This window comes from Podarcis liolepis, assembly GCF_965112155.1.
Source record: "Podarcis liolepis genome assembly, chromosome: 14".
Taxonomy (NCBI): domain Eukaryota; kingdom Metazoa; phylum Chordata; class Lepidosauria; order Squamata; family Lacertidae; genus Podarcis; species Podarcis liolepis.
In genome coordinates, this window is record NC_139569.1 from 17,327,121 (window position 1) to 17,351,468 (window position 24,348).

The 24,348-nt window shown below is 44.8% G+C and overlaps 2 protein-coding genes and 1 long non-coding RNA gene across 6 annotated transcripts in view; 2 read left to right on the forward strand and 1 right to left on the reverse strand.

Annotated features, from left to right (window-relative positions):
- IFT140 (intraflagellar transport 140) overlaps positions 1–1,166 on the forward strand; it is an 82,165-nt gene extending 80,999 nt beyond the window's left edge. Inside the window, exon 31 of the mRNA XM_083474152.1 lies at positions 971–1,166. The gene's annotated coding sequence lies outside the window, so the exon portion shown is untranslated. The remainder of the gene's footprint in view (positions 1–970) is intronic.
- TELO2 (telomere maintenance 2) lies at positions 14–23,938 on the reverse strand. 4 transcript variants are annotated; one of them, XM_083474285.1, is made up of 22 exons: positions 23,812–23,938; positions 23,156–23,233; positions 22,342–22,688; positions 20,445–20,722; positions 18,844–18,912; positions 17,249–17,396; positions 16,370–16,472; positions 15,737–15,805; positions 14,463–14,604; positions 13,042–13,178; positions 12,138–12,226; positions 11,421–11,528; positions 11,217–11,305; positions 10,140–10,231; positions 9,516–9,632; positions 9,116–9,187; positions 8,657–8,827; positions 7,307–7,398; positions 6,269–6,368; positions 4,609–4,673; positions 3,601–3,716; positions 14–1,041 (listed from the first exon to the last, which is right to left on the reverse strand). In XM_083474285.1, the coding sequence occupies exons 3-22, from the start codon at positions 22,671–22,673 to the stop codon at positions 944–946; spliced, it is 2,487 nt and encodes an 828-aa protein (XP_083330411.1). In that variant the 5' UTR covers positions 22,674–22,688; positions 23,156–23,233; positions 23,812–23,938; the 3' UTR covers positions 14–943. The 4 variants fall into 4 exon arrangements, with proteins under 4 accessions (XP_083330411.1, XP_083330413.1, XP_083330410.1 ...); XM_083474287.1 differs by lacking the exon at positions 23,812–23,938 and adding an exon at positions 23,431–23,709; XM_083474284.1 differs by lacking the exon at positions 23,156–23,233 and having other exon boundaries at positions 23,623–23,935.
- Positions 4,657–5,533, forward strand: LOC310692999. Its single transcript, XR_014518947.1, has 2 exons — positions 4,657–4,868; positions 5,215–5,533. It is a non-coding gene; the product is annotated as an uncharacterized lncRNA (long non-coding RNA).
- Positions 23,939–24,348: the final 410 nt, after the last annotated feature.

The window sequence follows — 24,348 nt, forward strand, 5'->3', positions numbered from 1 at the left end:
TATGTATATGCCATTTTTGTTTTTAGCCCACTTTCAGGTATTTTAGTACTTTTATTACATTTTTGGGAAACACAAATGTCTTGGGTCATTTTGTATATCAGAAAAGATGAGAGACCAAGAGGCTTGGGCCAAAACAGACCTTGATGTAAGCATCATAACACATTGTTTGAAAATCTGATGTAATCAAACAGAGCATCCAACATGACTTCCATTTTCCCTCACCCCACCCCCTTCTCCTCTTGGTTACTTTGCAGAAAATGAATTGCATTTAGTGCAAGTTGAGAGTGCGCTTTTTGCAGTGTGTGTGAAATAGCGCCAGGAGAAATGACTTCATTTGCTCCTGGCAGATGAGCCACATGACCTGTTCATCAGTCCTCTGTTCAGTGAACATCTTAGGTTGAGTTAACAGCACTTTCAAGCCATTTTATCAGACCTGATCAGTCAATAGAGTCCTGCTGTGTTACCATTGGCTACTGCAGTCATGCACAAAAGTCAAACAGAAGTTAATGCATGATACCCAGTAAGGACCCAAAGTCAAAAAGAGCCCATGCTCTATCCAGAGCTCAGATGAGACGAACAACACACAGGTTCTAGGAGCTGGCATAGATCCTTTCCTTTGCAACATACTCATATTAACCTGGTTCAAGAACACTGAGTAAATAGTCTCTTTGCTCCTGTCCTGGCTACAGTGTCAGCCTATGCACACACAAGTGTGTGTTTGCAGAAAAGCAGCACCACCAGCACACCTCTCTACCAACAGACCAACAACAAATGCATACTCAACTACCCTCTGCTACCAAGCCCAGATGTTAAGCTACCTATCTATGGCTTACAGCTCAGTGTCCTCCTTCCTTTCCTTTCCTCCAAGCAGAGACAGGGCAGATTCTGAGCCACCAGCTGGGCAGAGGGCAGGCAAAGGGCATCTCCATCATCAAGCCCTCCTTCACGTTTCTAGAGTTTTTTTCTTCAGGTTTTCCATCAGTAGCAGATTCTGCAGTGCCAAACTTCTGCAGTCACCATCTGGGTCCTTCTCTGCAACATCTGCAGAAAATAGGAAAAGACAGACAAGAGGGGAGGAAAGAATGGCTCGAGGAAATCCCTGTAAAGCATTAGTTGAACTGTCAAGTGTGCTTCAGTAAAGGAACAATAAAAGGAAGTTATCCCCACCCCAGCTCTCCAAATATCCAGCTTGTTTGATTTTAGACCAAACTTTATTTAGCAACATTTCTTTTTTACACAGTTACCCCGTGTAACCATAACATCTCAGCACTAGGTGCTGGCAAGATAAAGTTGCAGCAGCTGTCTGTTTTCTTTAACCACAGGACCAAGTAAAGATTGGAGGAGTTTTAACACTGAGTAACTGAGGGAACACTGGAACATGCTTTTTGGCTCAGTATTTCAGATTCTTTACCTCTAAACTAGTTTTAAAGGACAAATTTAAAGCCTGACTCCCACACAAACCCAGCTCAAGTTTACAAATCCACATTTTGCATAAAGCTTTATGTGAAGTGGTGACTTCCACAAAGCCATTTCAGGCATGCACCTATCTGCGTGTGAAAGAAATTTCTGCCATCCTACTCAGAGGTATGCTTCCAACTGCACAGTGCATGAGCAGCAATTAGCCACTTTGTACAGGTGCATTTTTATCAACTGGCAACTTTATGAAACGAGGTATGCACTTCTTTTTACTGTGAAGCACAAATAGTCCTCATGCCATACAGAAAAGTTAGCATCTGGTGTGGCACTTGCATCATTCCTTGTCTTAAGCACTGTGCTATACGGCACATCAACTCGGCTTGCCGGTCTTTTTCTCACTAGGTTAAACAGCTTAAACAGCTGCAGATATATTAAGAATTGAGAAATGCAGCAGGCGACTCATTCCCTCCCCCCAACACACAGATGCCAGGACAGAATAAATTTCAGCTACTGAATTTCTGCTTGCTAGGCAGCTAATAGGCACTGTACCAGGGGGAGGGAGGGGTGGCTGGCAGCTCTGTATTTCTAACAGTCTTGCAAAGTGGAAATCAGGATGTCAGAGCAGAGGGGAGCCTGAAAGAGTGGCGAGTCTGTGGGAGGAAATCCTGTGCGCACAAGCTAAGCGCTTGAAGCCTAGCACTAGGTCAGTCTGGGTACATGACTCACTCAGATAGCCCCCCTCTATTTATAAAATGACAGAATGGAACACAGTTCTGAGGGCAGCCTGCGGTCCAAAATGATTAACATCAGCAGTTGCCCCAACGTAACAAAGGCTTATTTAACGAGAGATTGTGCACCGTGGAAGCAGATGGCTAGCCCAGTAGAAGAAATAAAAGTCAAAACCTCTGTGCTATCCCAATTTTCTAAGCCACTAGCTCTTGCCTTCCCTTTCCATATGCCTATAGCGCTTCATGAGCCAAGCAACATGTTACCCACAAAACCAAAGTTGGAGAGATGTTTAAATATGTGATGACTCTGCCCCTCCACACCTTGACTGCGTATGCAAATCCTACCCTATTCACTTTGCACAATACTTTCCATCTGCGAAGGAGGATATGGGATTTTAGCACCAGCCCAGGAAGACTCTTCTCCACCTGTCCAGTTGCCCTCCTGAGCGTTATCAGCCCAAGACCATGCATCCCGTCTCCTTTCAGGCTAGCCTCAACTCATTGCTCAGCAGGCTACGCTCAAGGACAGCAAAAGCCTATTCCTCCACACACACCACGGCATGGGAAAAGAGGGAATCTTTAGGCTCCATGGCAGCCCTTTTCCCTTTTAAGGGCACAGATTTCTAGCAGCCAGTCCAGGGATCAAAGACTAGCTGTGTTGGTGTCACATCCTCTCCAGCTCCCGTGGGAAGCTCACTCTCAGGATCCAAATGGTGAGGGAAAGCAACCCAGGGCAGAAATGGGAAGGCTTCTGAGCTTATCTAGAGCATGTGGCACTTGATTCCTGGCAACTCGCCCCTTCGGCATTGAAATCTGAGTCAGGCTGCATCAGTCCTCATGCATTTCTGGGCACGCAGGAGACGCTCAACTGCCCTCTCCTGACTGGAGACTGGTTGTATCCTCCTTTGCTTGGGGGTGGGGTGGGAGGGCACTAAGAAAAATGGCCCAGTGGAATTCCCCACTTCCATACAGTGGTGCCCCGCAAGACGAATGCCTCGCAAGACGGAAAACCCGCTAGACGAAAGGGTTTTCCGTTTTGGAGGTGCTTCACAAAACGAATCTCCTATGGGCTTGCTTCGCAAGACGAGAATGCCTTGCGAGTTCCTGCAGGGTTTTTCCCCTCCCCCCCTTTTTCTAAGCCGCTTATCAGCTGATCCGATCAGCAGATAAGCCGCTAAAAGCCGCTAATCCGTCAATGGGCTTGCTCCGCAAGACGAAAAAACCGCTAGACTAAGAGAATCACAGAACAGATTCTTTTCGTCTTGCGAGGCACTACTGTACACCCCTCAGGAAGACAGACGCATTCACATGACCGAACTGGCACACGGGGAACAAGGACAGAGAAATTCCAGCCTGGGATGTAGCTTCTCTGCCTCTCGCCAATATCAGAGAGTGAGAGAAGGGTTGACCTCAACACAACCCCTGCCAATGGCCTGCTCTCACAGTGACTTCTCACCTGCCAGCCAGGCTTGGGTCTCTAAAAGCTCCTCCGTCATGTCCTCCAGAAGGCACTCAGCAGGGACACTCAGGAGTGTGGAAGAGACAGATGACAAAAGCCCTTGGCGCACATATCTGCAGGGAAAAGGAGTGCCCTTGTGAAAGCCAGCAGGAAGGAATCTCATCCCTACCCAACTGATAGCTGGTGGCCTTGACACTGCCTTCTGCTTTGCTAGCTTCATTTTTCTGCTGGAGTCACCAAACTTAATTGCTTGAATTGCACCGAGAGTTACCCAGAGCTGAACTCAGGAGATTTCTGTCCCACTCACATCTTCTAGTTGCTATTTGGAGTGTAAAGAACAACACCAAGAAAGCTGTAGCTAAAGCTGTCCCTCCCCCCTCCTTTGTTTTAATGCATCTACATGGGTTTTTAAAAATTATTCTTTTTGTGTGTGTGTGGAGGGAGAGAGAGTGCACAGGGAAAAAACAAGACATAAAAGTGGGGGAAGAAAAAGGGGGGAAAGAACTAACACCCATACGAAATAGTTTAAAAACCCAGAACTTACAAACATTACAAGATCGTCACTGTAGTTAACCTACACTTAACCTGCTTGGGAGTTGCCTTGGGCAAGAAAAAGCAACTAACAAATTATTTATTTAAATTTATTTAAATAAATAGGGGGCATATTAATGAAATAACAATAATAATAATGACATATTCATGCCTGAGGTTGCATCAGTTTCACATTCAAACTACAGACAGTGGAAAGTGTTGCTTATGATAATGGCTGACTCATTCAAGAACTTGAGGGCAGTGTGGCTTGAAATGCTCTCTCAGCCTCAGTTTTACTCAACCTGACTTTCCCTTTTTGTAGCCGTTTCTCTTCCCCACCTGGCTCTGGCATCTTGGCACTACTGGGGGGCCCAAAGGGGGAGAATGGGACAAAGAGAACAAACTCCTTCCCCCACTGGATTGGGTTCCCTGGCTTTGGGTGCAGAGGGTCCCTCAATGCTCACAGGAACTCACGTGTCTGCATGGAAGCGCAGGGTCCAGACGAACTCTAGCAGGGCCTTCCCCATCGCAGATGCTACCTGGAGGAGACACACAAATAAGGATCCATGGAAGAGGCATTGAATGGGTAGCCTCGGGTATTTTGCTTTCTGAGGCAGAAAATCCAAATGGTAAAGATACAAGCAAAGGCTGCAATCCCAGTCACTTTCCTTTGAGTAAGCCCCACCAAACTCAATGGGACTTGCTCCTTTGTAGGCAGGTATAGAATTACAGTGGTGCCCCGCAAGACGAATGCCTCGCAAGACGGAAAACCCGCTAGACGAAAGGGTTTTCCGTTTTTGAGCTGCTTCGCAAGACGAATTTCCCTATGGGCTTGCTTCGCAAGACAAAAACGTCTTGCGAGTGTTCCGATTTTTCCCCGCTTCCCCCTTTTTTCTAAGCCGCTAATAGCCTTTTAGCCGCCGCTAAGCCTTTAATAGCCCCTAATCCGCTAAACCGCTAATAGCGCTAATCCACTAAGCCGCTAATAGGGTTGCTTCGCAAGACGAAAAAAACGCTAGACGAAGAGACTCGCGGAACGAATTATTTTCGTCTTGCGAGGCACCACTGTATACCGAAAAGCAGTGACAATTTGCCATCTGTTAACAGTACTGCTGGCTATTGCTTGAGATCAGCAGCCTCCTCCTCTCTCCCTCAGAAAGTCTGCCCTGGCTTCAAACATTAAGAGACCAGGAATGGAAACAGTGGCTCATCCACAACCGAAGGCACTACTGCTTCGTACCTGGGGGCGGAGTCAGGGGAATTGCCACATCCTTCAGGTGGTACATAGTGGGAGAAACTCGGCATGCACTGATTTAAGAAACATTGACATCCATTTTAAAAACTGAAGAGCATCACATTTGAAGTTTAAATAAACTGTCAAATTGTGTTTTTTATTTTATTTTGTGGGATATGTATTTATATCTCCCTATTGAACACATTGCTGGAGTTGCTTGCAAGGCCAAGGAATCTGGATTTATTTATTTTTTAAATTACAAGTGACCCAATCAAAGATAAAGGACTCAGTCTTGGGAGGCCATCGGGTATGTTAGTGCTTGAAGAGTGGGAAGGCAACAGTGACTGAGAGCTGTGTCGAGAGTGGACGTTCCACCCACCTGCATTCGCTAGGTCTGCTGGCTATTGCTACAGTTCTGAAACCAAGCAGCTTATGCAGAATCCTGAGAGCACCTGGCTTTTGGAGTTGGGGCAGGGAAGCTGTGGCCCTCCAGGTGCTCCCAGCCCCAGCAAGCATGGCTAGTGGTCGGGGAAGATGGAAGCTACAGTCCAGCAACATCTGGAAGGCCACAACTTTCCCACCCTGATTTTAGAGGGGCAGAGGGAAGCAAACTCCCAGAGCCAGTGGTAATTACAGAGTGAAGCATGGAGAGGTGAGCAGCTTCTTCTGCCTTGAAACCAAAGGGTCTGCTAATTCAGAGCCAAAATCAGAACACAGAGTTTCAAAAACCCCCTGCATACACCATGTGTAGATGCTTCACCTCCTCACATCCTGTCCGCCAAAGCAAATGTTCACTGGCTCCCTTTGTCAAAAGATGGGATGCCACAGCATGTCAAAAGCCAAACACAGGCAACTGTGCACTTCTCAGGTACTTTGGAAGGGCCTATCTAGTATCCTCACCACAGTGTTGACAGCGAAGTACATCAGAATTGCCAGGGTGTGTGTCAGCCGGGCCAAAACCAGGTGATCATCTCCCAAAAGGTCAAAGGTGGTCAGTGGCCTGGAAAGGAGAGAGGGAGAATGTTTTAGCTGGCTCTGAAAGATGGCCTCCTTCCCTACAACCCCCCTTAGGTTTTAAGATCAGCAAAGGGAGCCACTTGGTAGTTCCACTGCCTTCAAAAGTTTTGGGAAGGGAGTTGGTCCGGGTGGGAGAGGGCGTTCTCTGTGGCAGCTCCTAGGTTGGGGAATTCTCCCCCCCCCCAGGTGTATATCTAGAACCTTCATTGGTTTCCTTTGTGTGAAGACACACTTCTGACAATTTGTTCTATTTGTTAAAAAATATTATTATTATTACTGTATTATTACTATTAAAGAGAAGGAGAAGAAGCAGCAAGCCTTGGTCTTAAACTGCAGCTCCCAGCTCCTATCCTAATTGCTATTTACAAAAAGCTGAGAACAGTTGTTCTCCACCAGGCACCCTCTGCTATTGCTAAAGAGAACCGAATTCCAGGAGCCAAGACAGAGCCTTCTTTTTCAGAAGCTGAGCAATAACAGACATGCAGCTATTCCAAAAGGAGCCAAGGACCTGGGTGCAAAGGCACCCTTTGGACATTTTTGCTGCAGCACTCCTGCAAATGAAAAGGTGAACTACAGTTTAGTCTTTTTAAAGAGTTTGGACTGTTCTGGCTCTTGGAGCTGTTGGGAGTGGCAAAATAAAGAGACATAAAAAGTCCTGTACTCTGTTTAAATTAAACTACTTGTTTGTTTAAATATAAATGCCTGGTGCATTTATTAACATGGAATACAGACACACAGCCCAGCACCTGCCAAACCTGAATCACACACCTGGTTGATTGCTAGCTTACTTTTTCTGCAATGAGATAAATTTCAGCCATGAATATAATGGGTGCTGTTGCAGGAGATATTCAAAATGTATTCCATGCACGCCTCTGATAACACAACACAGCCCTAGGGACATGAAAATGCAAATGGCCTCACCTGTCAAAGTTCCGAAGCAGCGGGAAAAAGAAATGACCAGCAACTGGACCAAATCTGTTGGGGGCAGATGGTGGCTTTGCTCGGGACTGGCCCTGTTCCAAAGAAAGTGAAAGGTCAGGCAGGAGAACCGTCACTAGCAAGTGAGACTTGACGAAGACCCCAGAAGAGGCTTCATGGATGCAATGTTTTGTTCCACTCTCCCTTAAACAGACCAATCTGCTTTCCTTGTGAGGGATCATTGTAGGACTCTTAGGGTCCCTTTCAATTCTATGATTCTATGAATTTCAGACATGCCAATCCAGATCCACGGTAATGCTTTGATTACTTGGAAACATAGTTAATCAGCTTAGCATCAGTTTTAAAGGGCACTGGTGTCTAAAACATGAAATGTGTTGCCATTTGCCCATAAGTAAGAAAAGGGAAGTTTCCTTTGAAATGCTTAAGCACCTTTGTGGTTAGCAATGCAACATCTTATGACCAAGTTCAGCCACAGACAGGGAAAGTACATCTATTTCTGAATTTCAGGTGGTATCAGCCTAACTCAAAAACAAGTGATGTCGGGGGGGGGGGGGGGTGATGTTTGGTGGCGGAGGGCAGGACCAAATTGTGGAATGTGATTGTACTGCATCACTTTCTATGGCACAGATCCGTGGGAGGGAAATATGGAGGCAATAAAAGACGGGAGATAGGACTGAAAAGTTGTCCTCTCTTGAGATGACCGTCAGAGGCAGGAGGCCCATCTCAGGATGAAAATAAGAATATGCTATAGCTTTTCTTTTCCTGGAACAGGATGTGCTTTTGAAATAAAAAGTATGCTAAGCGTTTCATTGCTGTGTTGACTGGCTCTTTAAGGCAAACAGTCTGTATCCTGGAGTAGTGGTTCAGAAGGAGCCACAGGTCACATGAGTTAATATAATTGTTAATTGTTACTTTGACCAGATCAGGGATAGAACTCTCAAGGTGCTTCCACCAATGTAGTCCTATCAGGAGAGATCCAGGACAGGCCAGAACAGGTCTGTAACTTATAGACATGGAGGGTGGGGGTTGAAAGCTGAGGAGAGCCAATCAAACAAGACCCTAATAACATTATGGGCTGCTGTCTCTCCTGGGCTGAGTAAAGGAAGATTCTATGAAGGCCTTCAGAACAAAGAGAGAACTCTGCTCCATATGGGTAGGTGAATGTATGGTCCCTCCCATTATCAGAAGTTTGGGAAGCCTGAACTAAACAGAAAAGCATATTTTTGGATGGAGTGGGAGACCCTTAAGCCCTTGAATACAAGACCAGCTCGTCTGTCTGCACTGATGTGCCCCTGCTGCTGCAAAAGGCAGTTTTGCATTTCCTGGCTTCACCTTTGCAAACCTTCTGGTCTTGCTTCGGATCCTTTCATCCACAACTTTTTGCCAGTCCGGAGAAGAGCTGTTGCTAGACAGGATCTGGATGCTGGGCTGTTTCAGACTAGGAAGCTGCTTTGCTTTAGGAGAAAAGGGCTGAGAGAGTTCCTGGGCTGCTCTGGCCAGCACCTGAGTGAATAGACAAGAGGCTGTCAGGAACTTCTAGCCTGACAGTGCATCCCACTCGCTTCACAAGGACAGCAAATATAAAACACAGAGCATCATTCAAACTACAATAAACCATTTACAATAGCAAAATAAGGGATGCGGGAGTCAGAACTTCACATGTACACAACTTCATGGCAGAGGTGAGGGATGAACTGGGGAGCTTCCGACAGGTAAATCAGTCTCTTAGCTGCAATGCAACACTACCTCTTGCAAGGCTTGCTTATAATATGCTGGAAAAGGGCCACTTACATCCAGGATGTCCATGCGCTGGCGGAGACTATAGTTCAGGGAGTAGAACTCAGAGGTCAGAAATTGGGCCACCTAGGCGACAGGAAACAAAGGTGAGTTTAGAGCTGTTCTGTGGCTCCTTAGTCTTAACAAGCTGCCCTATGAATTTGGCAAACTAGGGGCAGAGGAAAGAAGGCAGAGGAACAGACCACTCCTGTTCCAGTGCTTCCGCCCATGGCTTTCCTTCTCCTTCCTAGCAAGATGCTTTCCCTGTCCACCTAGTGCCACCTTACCAATCTCCTCGTCTTACCAGACCCTTAGCTAGATTCTCAAATGGCCCTCTCTCCAAGCCTGGCTAAGAAAGGCCAGCTGCAGATCCTCAGCCCCTGCAGTCAGAACCAAAGACAGCACAAGGACTCACTGGTGTTGGGTCTGTGACAGCGATGGCCACCAGAGCGCCTTGACGAAGCCCCACAAAGCCTTCTATGTAGCTCTTCTCGTCTAGATGCAGCAGGACCTTTGCCAGTTCCACACTCACCTGCACAAAAATACCAGAGAGTGTATGTGTGTGTGTTCTGAAGTCTCAGCCATTGAAGAGGCTTGATTTTTCAGGCAGGTTATGTTGAGAGTCAGCTGGTCTCATCGAGTGTAATAAAAAGTTTGCAGGGGTCAGGGAGGAGATGACAGTCCCCCTCTCCTGCTGCCACCATGACACCCTACGTTGGGTGTTCAAGAGGTCTCCAAGGTTGCCTAGATTGATCATCCTGCCAAGGAGCTTCAATGTATGGGCAGAGCAACTGGAGATCATCTAAAGTCCTAACTGCGTCTCCCCCCTCACACCCCAAATATGCTATTTTGCCTTGGACAGCAAAGAAGCACCAGAACTACAGAGAACTGTCATTGCCTTCCAATGGCAAAGGGGACCACCCTCCTGTATTTCTCACTCATCAAGGGCAAGCCCCTGAGCCCCAACAAGTTCTCATGGGTTATCTCTAAAGCTGAATCAAGATCAAACCAAAAACCAGGAGGCACAGGTCACATTTACTTCTCGTGCAGCTGCCACATTCCTTCGGATCAAAGTCTCCAGGGTGCTCATTGTGGCTTCATACTTGTCCGGATCTTCGGGACCAGTCAGGACTGAGAGAAAGGAAAGAGGAGAAGGAAGCTTGCATTTCACTTCCCAGTTGTCCAGTCAAGTTAATGCTGTACCAGGAATATATGTTACGCAGAAAGTTCATGTAATCATATGCTTTAAACTGAAAGATTTGGGTTTGCAAATAATTGTGGCAGTCTTTCATAGATAGCTCTGGGACAAAAGTAGCCACTGAAGTGCCTTTCAAAATTTCCTTAACTCCAACACCCATTAGCCCATGAGCGATGGTTAGGGGATGATGGGAATTGGAGTCCAGCCCCATCAGTTAGGCACCATGTTGACTTGCCCTAGTTTTGGAGACAGAAGATAGCAAAGAAGTGCAGGAGGCTCTGAATAAGGCATAGAATGTGTCAGCCCAACAGAAAAGCCACAGGATGTTTCACGGGCAATAAATGTGTTTACTTCAACCAGGAAACACAACACATGTTGAGAGCCACTGCCGCGTCCTCAGTTTCTTGGATGAAAGGTGGGATAGAAACAAACAAAACATCCCAGAAAGCTAGTTCACATGTCACACTAAACCATAGGCTTGCACAACTTGAACAACCATGATAAAGCCGCATGGCACACTTCCTTTCTTCCCCCAAGAAGTTCCAAAGCTTTTGCTTCTGTATTTGATTAACCACAGCTTGCTATGCTGTACAGACCAGAAACAGTGGTTAATTTTAACTATGGTTAGTTTAAACAAGCCAGCTTCAGTAACTATGGTTTGAAGTTTGCTTGATCGAAACTATCCAGTTGGTGTCAGTCAGTTTGCTGGTCTGGACAATGCAGTTAAGCAAAAGTGGAAACAAACGCTTCCAAATTGTTTCTCCTGGTCAAATGAGAGGAGGGAAGGGGAAGGGGAAGTCTGAAGGCCCATGGCTCACTGCGGCTCATTCTTACTTGCTCTTGTCATGCTAACTATGGTTTAGTGTGTCATGTGAGCAATGCTATGGACTTCATACAGTCTTATCCCTTATCACTTACTTTCAATACAGTCTCGGATGTAGGTGGGAGCCTTGGTCTTCTTCAGTTCTTTGTCCTCTGACATGTCATACGGAACGAGGTCATCATCGCTGAAAAAGAAACAAATTTAAATTCTTCCTCAAATGAGCTTCGATTCATGCACACAGTGTGAAGATCCTACATTGTATCTATCTTCTTGCTTGGCAACAACATTTTGGCACATACCTATCAAGCTCAGAGTCATCCTCCTGGTCCAATCCTTCAGAAGCACTTGGCTGTGGTTTCACACTGGGTTTGAGAACAGTGCCTGGTGTCATGGCTGGTCTGCTGTTCCTGCAGCAGCAAAAAAAAAAAAAGTTCCTACCAACTGAGGGGAAAGTCTTGCTTATGCTGATAATAGGAAAGTGGTGCAACAGCAGGTGAAAACATAACTATTATACAAACATGCTGCTAATTAGCCTGGGTTCTAAAACGTCAGAAGTTATGTCCTGAAACTCCACAAAGAAATAAGAAAACTGTTATGTAGATAAAAGATCCCATTTGCACAGAATGCTTTAGTTTTTAGCTATCATGTTTTAGTGCAGCAGAGAGCTTCTTGGCTCACGTGATCTTTCCCTTTATTCCCCTCCTTTGGCATAGCCATGGTGAGAGGTCTGGGAACACCTGCTTCCTATTTTAAATCAAACACAGTTTATGATTACATTTGAAAGGAACAAACTGTGGTTAGCCTAAACCATGCTTTGTTGAAACAAGGTTAGATCAAACCAGTTTATAATCCTGGCTTATTCAACAAAGTGTATTTTAGCACCACACAAATTAACACAGATTAGTTTTGACTATGGTTTAGCTTTATGTGTTAAGTAGGCCAAAGTCTCCAGCGGAGAAAACAATGACAAGAAGCAGGCAGTGCAAGTTGAAGCTGAAGGAGTCTAAAAAACTTACCCAATGCTCTGGGAATCACTCTCAGGAATCTGCTCTGGCCTCTGAATCAGCAAGGTCTTTAAATCTCTGATCTCATCATCTTCTTCATACTAACACATTGAGAACAAAGCAAAACATTAAGATAGAATAAGAGGACTAGTACACAGGTTGGCTCTTGCATAAAGGCAAGCGGCAGCCGTGATTTGATTTACTAAGTCCATTCTTGGGATGGCGCTTGTTGTTTCACCTCAGAAAATGGTTGAAACAGGTTGACCCGCAAGGTTTGTAACAAGAGACAGGTGCCTGCTTAAAAGCAAGGCCAGACTCGACTAAATGTTGGTTGGATTCAGACACAACAGGAACCCACAGTTTCCTGCTAAATGAATGAACAAGCCTCACACTTGCATACTTTCCCTCCTGGCCTCTTGTACAGCCACAACGAGACATAAGGTTTTGCTTCCATTTTTGAAACAATCCACATTTGCCTATTACAACCTGATTTGAAAGACCATGGTTTGTTTCAACTGTGGTTTCAGAAAAAAAAGCCAGGATCTGAAGCCACAGTCTTGCAAACCAGTCCCCCAAGTTTGGACCTAAGAAAACAAACAAACAAACAAACAAACAAACAAACAAAGTTTGGACCTAACAAAGAGATGTTGCCTTTCTAAAAGCAGAAGCAAAAGTTTGCGCTCTCCTCCCGAGAGGCAAAGGTTCCTACACACTTGTTCACATGGTGGGAAATCCTGATTTCCCATTATATTTAAACAGAACCATTCTCTCTGTCACACACACAAACATATACACACAACAATTTTAAATGACAGAAGCTGGGACACAATACCAAAGGTATATTCCACTAGCATGTTTAACGGATTTTTTCCCTGCCACAACCGAACACTGCAGAAAGTTCACTTGGCTGTCTCACCTGAAATTTCAGAGCGGGGCCTTCAGGCATTACCCTGGCACTGACGCACTCGGCCACAACCATCCCCATATGGCGGATCTTTGGCAAGTTGCTGTCCAGGTGACACTTCATCCCTTCCATCATGACTGTGAGTAGCTCTGGAAGGACAAGCAGAAGGTGACCAGGAAAATTCAGCAAAAAGCACAATAGCCAACTCTGACATATTTAAAACCTGATAAGCAGGTGTTGTGCTTTCCACAATGGGGCAAATATATATTTTGGCATCTTTTGAACCATCTGCTATGGCTTTCCAATGCAAGCAGAAGAAGACAGTGCTGACCTTTCCTTTCCTTTCCTTTTCTTCTTCTTTTAGCGGTGGGGGTACACTACTCAAAGGAATAGCCAGCTAAACACAGGTTAAAACAGAAACAAAACACTTTAATGGCTACAAAATGTATTACTTCCAAACGTTTTATGGACTGCGAAGAATGATGGTTCTAATGAGGCAGACTCATAATAAATGTGCTAGTCTTTTTTGGTTTTTTACAGAAAAATAAAGAATTTTCATTGTATATTTAAGAAGTATACAATGCAACATAATAGTATGAGATCCGTTTCTTTTCTCCTTTTCCATAGACTCAACAATGTCTATGGTACCTTTTCTTGAACCTTGAATACATTACAAGACAGAAACCACACAAGACAACCCCACAACCTGCACTCATTTTATTTTTTAAAAAAGAGTCCTTAATGTTAACAGGAGAGCCCAGCTGGGTACTGATCCACGGTACATACTGGCTGATTTGCACAATGATCCACAGATAAAGACCTGTTTCTGCCCGTGGGTCAAAATTAAAATCCTTAACAGGCCTGTGATCTTCCATCACTAATAACATATCATAAGCAACACTCTGCACCAGTACTCCAAGCTCAAAGCACGTGACCATCCCATGAACATCCTTCAACAACCTACTGCCCTTCGGATACTTTGGCCTACAACTCCCATCAGCCCCAGCCAGCACACACATGCTAGGTGGGTCTGATGGGAGTTGTAGGCCAAAAACATCTGGAGGTCTCAAGGTTAGGGAAGGCTGCCACAGGTGGACTATCACACCCTATGTTGGGTTACTTCTCAGTTGATCTCTATTGGCAAGACATCCTACTGATCTCGCCACATCTCAATAAACTGCAGTTTTATGACATTCACACCAAGATAATAGGTTCTATCCAATGGTGGTCCTGTGCAGAATAGTCCCACTGAAGAGAATGAACAGGGCAACCTTAGGCTTCTTCATTTCAATAAGTATACTCTGAGTAAGACTGGCACTGGATACAACCAATTGCCACAGCCACCCTGTGAGCATCTCCCAAGGTAGTCACCATGAAGATTTTGAGGCCCAGAGGCCCAAGATGCCAGCTTGGTCCTTTTTTCTCTCCCTTACCTTGTCTGTCACTCAGTATTTCTGCTTCTTTCAGATGAGAGAGGCAGATCAGAATGGCCTTGCTGATGTACAGCTGCTGCTCCACTGGGGAGTGCTTCACAGCAGTGCTGCTTCCCCAGGTCTCCAGCAGCTCTTTCAAAACCTGTGTTAGAAACCTAAGTGTCGGGTTCAACGTGTCATTCTGCCCCTGTCCCCACAAGCCTCCTTTTGGGGCCTCTTAGCATAATAACCCAGCAGTGACCGACTCCCTTCGTCCACCAGAAGAGGCACCTTCGCAGTAAGTGCCAATGAACCCAATTCCACTTTGTATGAGGAAGTCTTCTGCTGGAGCCAGACCTATGCCTCTTAAAAGCTTGGTTAAGATCTCTCGTCATCCCCTTTTTATCCAGAAGCAAAATTTGGGGGTGTAAAGACTCTCCAATTACCAGCAGGGTCAAGGAGGAGTAAGTTGTACAGAACCTCTTAGTCAAGGCACTAACTCTCAATGTCTCAGGATCATCTGCCCTGTGCTTTACTAAGAAAGCTTTGCCCTGCATATCTGGGCTGAATTGCCACCTGGGGCCTCCTCTCAAGGGTTGGGCTCCAGGGAGACAGTCCCGCCAGTGTGTGCAGACCTTGCTCCTTGGGCTCAGGATGTCTTGGGAGAAAGGTGTGTGTGTGTGTGTGTGTGTTTCTTTGCAACAGTCCCAGCTACAACCCCCCTGCCCTCCAGATGGAGCAGCCAGAACACAACATTCTCATCAATCTGCTGGAAGGAACACATGGCTGCATCTGAAATCCCACCAACTTTTTCAGTCGGTTAGTGATTATCGCCTCCTCTTCCCACCCTAGCAAGCTAAACCAGAAGAGGTGAGGATGGAGAACCCAACTTGGTTTCAGTGCAATGGTGCTCCATAAACATCTAATATTCCCCAGAACTAGAAAATCCTCTCTCGCACAGGATATTCAGCATCTTGTGACAAGTGGGAGAGCCAACCTTATGAAAAGATCTCATCCACTGACAGAGAAAGGCTACTCTGAAATGACCACCCATTTATCTCACTTTTAAACCTTTAGTTTGTTAGCACACGGAAAAGGAGTGAAACACAGGCTGGCAAGATCAGTGGCCCTGGGGTCACTCCTCTTTCATTCTAAGTTAGTTCTGATGTGTTTTTATTACATTATATAGAACAGGGGTGGGAAGGTACTCCTATGAACTCTTTACCAAGTTGCATGTTATCTCTTTATCTCACACATATATAGAAATATATTTTGCTAGCCGTCACCCTGCTTACCTTGATCAGTAAGAGACGCCGCATGTTGTCCAGGGCTAGATATCCAAGGAGGTTCTGGAGCACCATAGTCTGTATTAATGAAACCACAGAGCTCATACGCATGACAAACAATGGAAATCACGGCAGACCCTTTGAGAAAGGAACACTCTCAATATCTTCCGGTAAGCTATGAACTATAAAGCAAACCGGGTGACCTACTGTTCAGGTCATTATATGGGAATATGAGCTTGACAATGAATGTTCATAGTGGACCAATTTGTTGTAATTGTAAAATTTACAAATATGCTCAGTATACCAATACAATATGCATTGTGTTGATATTGTAAAAGAAAATTGAAAGAAAAAAAAAACAGTGCATGCAATTTACAGGTTTATGGTCAGAAAGCAGGATGGCAGGGTTATTTCCTTAAATCAGGGTTAGCCAATGTGATGTCCTCCTGATGCTGCCAGCCCACGTTTCCCCAAACCTGCCTCAGAAGGGGCACCCTGAAACTTGTACTTGCAAGTCCAAGAGCACAAGCACCGCAACATCACAACTTGTAAAAACACAGGTCACCCATCTTAGACATAGCATATAATGCCATCCCAACAAACATGCTTGCCTCCTGATTAATGACATCCAAGGACTCTCACCGGATAGCTATACTGAAGCAGCAGCATCTTCTGGGTCATCACAAATTGAGCCTTCTTGCTTTTGACAACCAAATTCCCCAACAATCGTGACAGCACGGCAGGTCTAGCAATACAGACAAAGCAACATTTCAACCATGAGTGTGTTTTTTTCTAAATCGGTGCTGTTTTAAAATCGCAACTGGATCACAAGACTAGATGATTCACAAACAGAGTCTGGAAGGTATTGGCAAAGCAATATTCAAGTTCCCATCCTATAAGGACAGATAAAAGCAAGGGAGATGTCTCTCTGCTCAAATCAAATATGTCTGAAAGACCAGCCTCTGCCTAACCAAACTTTTAAGCTCCTTTTCAGGTGCTGTATTGGGGTGCTCCCACTGAATAAAGAGAGATGGACAACCACCAGAGAGAAGGCCTTTTTGGTATTGGCACCTAGTAATGGAACTCCCTTCCCAGGAAGGCTTGCCTGGTGTCATCCCTGTCAACTTTTCAGTGCCAGGTAGAGACCTCTCTCGTTACCCAGGCCACCTAAACAACTTATATTGCCAGGTTCTCTCCAGTTTTTAAGTCTGTGTTTTACATCTTGGCGATGCTGTGACCTGTGTTTTTCTTGTAGTTATTTCAGTTTATATTTTAACGGTCTTATATTCAGATTGTTTTAAAGAGTCATTTATTGTAAGTTGCCCAAAGGGCTGTGTTTTATGAGGAGGCATACAAATAAATAAATGAAATAAATAAGCCTTCCTCCTTTCCAAACTTCAACAGGTGAAGGCTGAAAGGAAATCTAATTTGTAGTGCAGAGAGAACCATTTTCAACAGCTGCAAGGCTACAAAGAGGCATGACATGCTCCTATTGTTCCACGCAGAGGTTTGGCTGCTTACCCTGCTGCTGCCTGAACAAAGCCGCAGACGACAGGTTCCACCCAGCGATCCGGCACGCTCTCCACCAGTCGCCAGCATATCCTCTGCCAGATGCAGTCAGACTGGGTACGGTCCGTCAGCTGGGGCACCAGCACGTTCAGGATTTCTTCTGCATCCCAAAAGAAGAAGAAAAGGAGTTGCTTTGAAATCAGAAAGGGAAGAACAAACATCCTTTTTACTTCCTTATTTATTTATTTTTTTGGCCAATAGTTAAGATAATTTGGGTGGTGGGAAGAGGGGGATCTTTCCTGCTGTTCTTCGAGAAGGAGAGCTTTTAAAAACATTTTAATAAGAATGCCCTTCACACATCATATAACATTGTTCTTCGCCACTGTAAACCATGGCATTATATATTCCTTCCATTGCATTGTTCTTTAAAAGTCTGCCTCCTAGTGGCTGAAAAAGCGATAACAGCTGCCTTTTCTTAAGCAGTGCTCAGTCTTAAGTGTTCAACATGTCTGTTGAGATCAAGTCATTTAAAGAGCGACATAGAATACGAAAGAAAAATTGGTTATCAAACCAATGCTCCCTGTTTATCCAGCATCCAGTTCCTCTTCCAGGCCACCTGCCTGGCTGTCCGGGTCATTTATAGGTTAGACAGTTTCTAAGAATTCATCATCGCAGAGGTGGCTAACCTCCAGTCTGGGGGAAGGAATCACATGAACCCAAGGTTCACTGCAGCTCATGCACGCCACAATAAACCATGGTTTAGCTTTACCAGGTAACTTGATTATGTATTCCAGCTGACTTTCCTTGTCTCTTCCTCACGTGGTTTATTGTGATATGCAAGAGCACCCAATGACTCCACAGGCCATGGGGTGGGGGTGCAGGGAGAAGAGGGCAAGTCAGCAGGAACAGTAAATCAAGTTATCTGGAAAAGCTAAAAGCTCTCCATGAATTAACCCTTGGAATTCTCAGTGGCCCAAAATCATCATTTGTTGTTATTATTAACTAACACTATTATCAAGTTGCTTAATATTTCCAGGTTCCAGAGACTCCAGCCTCCTCATAAGACAATAATCTTCATAGAGTTGTAACTCTAGAGGCTAAATACTTTTTACGATATGGTGTAATTTCTTACACTTCATTAGGCACATACACTTAAATCTTCAGAATGAGTGTGACTGTTTTTTGTGAAATGAGCTCCTGCGAAATGCCAAGCTTGGGGACTTGGTGCATAAAGCAGTTGTAGGGCACAGGCTCTGTACTCATAAGGTCCCAAGTCCAATCCCCGGCAACTTCAGTTCAGGTAACAGGACTGCAGGAGGAAAATCTGTCTGAGACCTTGGAGTGCTACTGACAGATTGCTAGGCACAGCTAGATCGACCAATGGTCTGACTCAGCATAAAGCTGCTTCAAATGTTCATATGAACCACACTACCAACTGCAACACTCTTACCAGCCTACATAGGAGTTCTTTGAAGCATCATTACATCAAGAGATAATCAATCGCTGCAGTTTGATTCAACCAGTGACAGAGCAGAGAGAAAGCAGCTTTGAAAGCAGACATGTTGAAAGGAAGTTATGGCTTACTGCAAGCTTTAAAGAGCACTCACTTTGTCTTCCATGCATGCATACCTTCCCTAGCACCTGGGACACAAAGGAGATTGAGCAATCCAAGCCACCTGGAATACAAGAAAAGCCACATTAGTCGATGAATCCATCAGATCACAGAACTGAGACTGAAGCTCCAGCTGCAAAGCTTCCATGAAGATGAATAGAGAACTAGCATAGACGTGGAAGTCCTCAGGGGAAGTCAATAACCTGGAGCTATGTATAAAAAAATAAAAAATTGTCCAGTAGCACCTTAGAGACCAACTAAGTTTGTTCTTGGTATAAGTGCATGCACACTTCTTCAGATAAAGCTTACACCAGAAGAAACTGTTAGTGAGCTAAACACGAAAAATGAAAAGTGGGTCCATGCAAGTGAGGATGACAAAGTCCTTTCAGAAGAATAAAACTCACTACTCAATGAAAGCCTCGTTATGAGGTTTGAGAGAAGCCAGCTCTGCACAAAACAGGTTGGCGTTCCTTTCAAGGCTAGGAAGACTAATCCATTTCTGTAAGATCACGAACGACCACAGATCCAGCTGGTTACACAGCAAACCACTACCCACCCCCTCCAGGGGTGCTGGGAAAGTTCCCCATCAAAAACTCCAGAGAGCCACGGCTGGTCAGTGTACCCTGAGATAGGTGCAAAGCACCATCTGCATCACTGGCACAATATAAATCAATAAACTACTGCATACCTGCAAAAGATTTTTTGAATTCTCCAGGCCTAAGACTCACACTGACAACAATGGGATTTAAATGTATTTTATTTTGGTTGGGCTGCACACACACACCATTCTGCCTTTAATTATTCACATGCACTTAAAGATATACGGGTGTCAGGTTATTATTTTAAGTAACGATGTAATTTGATAGCTGTGATCACTGTGTTGGCACCAAGAAATACAAATATAGTTTATTGGACCAAGTTCAGTTTGTAAGTTTGGTCTTCACAGAGCTCTTTATCAAGCAGTAGCTAGACAAAAAATTATCCACAACTAAGAATTCTGGAAAAAACAAAAACCTCAAAAGTATTTGCATACTCCTACTATACCAATGTAGGTTCATGATATAAAACTATTGCTTTGTCTAGTGCTAAAATTACAGGCAGTCAAATGGGGAGAGGCTACTCCCCCTAACTTTTGTGTTGGGTTCCTTTTGCTTCCATTTTAAAAGACTAAGGGAGGACATGATTTGGTCCTCTATCTCTATTCAATGGTCACTAGCTAGGATCCTTCCCCTGTTTCTGTAACTATGTACCTGGCTGAGGACAGCAATCTGGTCTTCAGCTATGCATTTCTTGGTTTGGTTGAGACCAGCCATGCAGTTTCACCTGTGTTAACTGATTTATTTGGAAGACAAGAGGCAAAGTCTGGCCCCTTTATATTTTCTGAAACCTCCTTAGCTATTGTTTCCAAAAGGTTGTGGGGAAGCCTGTCGTTTGGCTAAATTTGGGAGGAAGCAGTGGCAAGTCTTGCAGATTTCATTAAGGGTCCCCTTCCCTTCCCTCCGCCCTCCCCTAATTTCAGAAATGGTTTTAAATACTTGTTATTCTTAGCCACGGCCTGTCAGTGCAGCAGCAGCAGCAGATCCTGTGAAATCTCACCTCGCAGTGAATCAGAGATCCTCTCCAGCACCTGGACCATCTCCAAACCAAGCAGCGGGAAGTAGTTTTGGGGGAAGAAGACTGGCCGGTTTTCTTCCTGGAGCTTGTTGCCTAGGTGATCAGGGAGACAGGCCACCTTATTGAGGATGGCCTCCTGTAGCACTGAAGGGCCAGCCTGTGTTTGTTGTTTGCAGACTTCCCACATCAGAGCAGACAGTCCAGCTCTCTGCAGGAACTGCTCCAGCACATCAACGACTTTATTCAGACGGAAACTGGGCCTGCATGGAAAGGTATTTTTCTGCCTTTATTTTCAATTCATAAGGAAAAAGCAACTCAACAGATAACATCATCACCTGCAATTCTGGTGGTTGTTTTTTAAACCACACTTTTCTATGATTCCTGGTTGTGGCCAAAGACTTGAAAATGTATAAGCAATGTTTATTGAGGACTCACAGATGTCCATCAAGCTGCTCTAGAATCATAGAATTTTAGGGTGTATCCAACATTAGGTATACTCAAAGCACACCCATTGAAATCAACTAAGGAACATCAATTTCTGTTAGCTACCACCTTTAGAATTGGAAGGAATTTTAAAGGTCATCTAACCCAACTACAGGAAAGAATTATAGCATCCTTGACCAATGGCAGTTCAGTCTTCCTTTAAACACATCCACACCACAATTATTTCCACACTCTCATCCCATAACTCTTGTATAACTCCTGCAACCACACATCTCCTTTCTTTGAACCTCAGGATGATATCCCTTACTAAGGGATTCAAAATTCTGTAAAGCCCAAAATATTGCACCGAAGAATCATGATAATAACTTTTGCAAAGTGAGAGGTAAAATAAAAGCATATTTGGGTTCTGTCCATGCAGTACTGTATATTGAAACATTTACCAGGTTCAGAAATAACACTACACTACAGTTCAATATTAGGAAAATGAGTCTTGGGATCATGCTCTTTCTCCTCTTCACTACTTCTTGGCATGTATGAGAAGATCAAAAGCCTTTGCTTTTGTTTTTTGAATTAACCACAATCACCTGTTATTTCTAAAGGTGTGAACTATGGTTTGCACTAACAGCAGCTAGTTAAAAAACATTGTTTTGAGTCTTGTTTGTTTTAAGTAACCACAGTTAGACAAACCTCAGTTCCTAAGTTAGAACATACAGGGATCTGTGATTAGTTTTAAAGGGAAAGGAGAATCTCTCAATCTTCTCATGAACACTTCTCATGAAGAGGAGGGCACATGAGACCAAGATTTAGCCATGCTCATTCTCATCATGCAAAACCATGCTCTAGAGTTACATCTGAATGCAGCCAATGACTCAGTTCAGATGTTATGCCAAACCATGGCTGAATGATTAGGCACACCCTCAGCCCCTTGGTATTGCCTTCCATCTATGGCTTGTGGCAAACTAGTTTGCCCTTACATCCAAACTCAGAAACTACAGTTTGTAATTGCCTTGAAACCTAAGATGGGCAAACAGACTCAAACTAGGAGGGAGAAGACACAGTGCATGAGCACAAGGTTTATTCCATGCAAATTCACACAGCACCAAATAATGGATTTTCGAATCACATCTCAACTGAGCCTACAAGTGGGATTTAAAACACACACACACACTCCTTTGCATATGTATTTTGACTTTTTGGGATCCTCCTTCCCACTGCAGCTCAAACATTCCACCTTACTCCAAAAAGCTGCTATGAAAAGTTGAGTGGCATCTGATGAAGCGCGAGACAGCTGTCGGAAATAAAAATCAGCAGTCTTCCTGTATGTGCAAAAGTGCTTTTAGCACTGGGCTCTTTGGATTCAGGCCTCTAAACTGAGAGAACCCTGAAAACAAAACAGCTTTGGAATTAGAGATCACAGCACAGTAGCCATGCTTACGCTGTAGAAATGATGGTGTCCAAAAGAACCATAAAAGTTTGGTCTGCTGGTCCTTCCAAGAAAAAGCAATCCCATAACTCCTTATCTTCATCTGATTGGAACTGCTCCAGCCAATCAAGACTCAGGTTACTGATAAGACACTGCAGAAAGGTAGTAAAATGGTTGTGAGTAAATTCTTCTTTCTCTTTCATGGAGGGTGGATTTTCAGTTCCACTAAGGTAGCTCTTAATTGTCCGCAAAGTCTCACAGATCTGGGCTCCATCTCTGGAAACAGATAGGGTGCCAATTGCTTCTTGTACTAAAAGGCGAACTTGAAGCAAGTCAGAATCCATTTATCCTGGTCACTTCTGGAAAACAACAAGGAGGTTGATAAGTAATACCACCAAGGTTTGAGAAAGTAGAGCTGCTAATTACTATCCCCTAAACAGAAGAAGTGGAAAGGTTCATGGCTCAGAGGTACAACTTCTGCACTGTATGCAGAAGGTCCCAGATTCAATCCCCAGAATCTCCAGGTGGGTCTGGGACAGACTCAAAGTCTGAAACAGTGGAGAGTTGCTGCCCATCAGTAGAGAATACTGAGCGAGATGGACAAATGGTCTGACTTGGTACCCTTGAGTTACTTGGTGGAAAACGTGGGTTATAAATATAGTAAGTAATAAGAACCACCAACATCCTGACCTCCTTGTGGGAGCGGAGATTTTAAAAACCTAGATAAACATGCAAGTACAAAACTTCAGGATGCTCCCACCTGTGTAGGTATTGTGTGGGCCTAAGGGAAACTTCAGCCTAAGCCTGCAATCCTCTATCTGCTTACCTAGGAATAAGCCCCAGTGAACTCAGTTCTGAGGAGACACGCAGTGGTTTAGCACCACAACAATGCGTCTCATGGCATCTTAAAGACATAACAAATTTATTATAGCACCACCTCTGAACGCCCCTCACGAAATGGGCTGCCGACCACAAAAAGCTTAAGCCAAAATACTGTAAACGCCTTAAGTATTTAAGGAGCCACAAGATTTCTTCGCTGGGCTTTGCTTTCGCTTTTTGCTGCAGCAAAAGACTAACACGGCTGTTGCTCTGGAAATTAGCGTAACGCGGAACCCAAGACACGTCTACTCGGAAGTAAGGCTCGCTGAATTCAGTGGGACTTAATCCCCACGCTGACGTGTAGAACAGGACCGCTCGGCGTGAGGGAGAAACGCCTCAGCCCCTCGCTTCCCGCCGTTAGAAGTTCTCATCTTCTCGCCCCGGCCCCCGCCCCCCCCCCCGGCGAGGCCTCACCAAGGGCAGAAATGATGCCACGGCTAACAGCGACCCCCAAGACACTCTCCAGGCATGTGGACCGGAAACCCAATCAAGCCGGTGAACCTCAACCGGAAGTTCGTGTGTCAGCGCGTGTCATTCTAGTTTTGCTTCGCGCTCTCTATGGTGCCTAACTGCGGCGGAACCACCAGCGGCGTCGATTTTTACCGGAAGTTTATCTCTGTGTGTTGCGCTGCCTTTTCTCTACGGCCGGGTAATACGTTGGTCTAAACAGCAGCAGCCGATTCGACGCTCCTGTCTTATGTGCGGCGGCCTCGATCAGAGCCTGTCGAATCTGCTGATGTTGCTTGCGACCCTTCGCAGCTCTCGCGCTCTCCCGGTCCAGCCCCTGTCTCTTCTTAAAGAGACAGTAACGATAAAGTTTCTATAGTTCCAGAGCACGGAAGAGGGCCTGTTTTTGAGACTTTGGATGGTGTGTTACTTCCCGAATCTGGTTTCACTGTTGGGTTGAATTTTATTTATTGTATTCATACCCCATTCTTTATCCAAGGATTTTGGAGGTTAGCATGTATGTTCGTCCCCTTCCCCGTTTTTATTCTCACAACAATCCTGTGTGGTAGGTTATTGAGTTGGCCAATATAACCCAGAGAGCTTTGCAGCTAAACAGGAAAGTGAATCTTGCTCCCTGGGATCCTACCTAACCCAGTAACTCTTAACCACTACCCCCAACCCTGAAATCGGTCC

Bases quoted from the DNA above. Each gene is read 5' to 3' on its own strand.
- TELO2 (XM_083474285.1), bottom strand. From the start codon at position 22,673: ATGGATTCTGACTTGCTTCAAGTTCGCCTTTTAGTACAAGAAGCAATT. The intron at 12,227-13,041 runs GTGAGACAGCCA...TCAATGTGTTAG, and splicing joins GCCCCGCTCTGAAATTTCAG to TATGAAGAAGATGATGAGAT. The intron at 8,828-9,115 runs GTAAGTGGCCCT...CTATTCACTCAG, and splicing joins AGCGCATGGACATCCTGGAT to GTGCTGGCCAGAGCAGCCCA.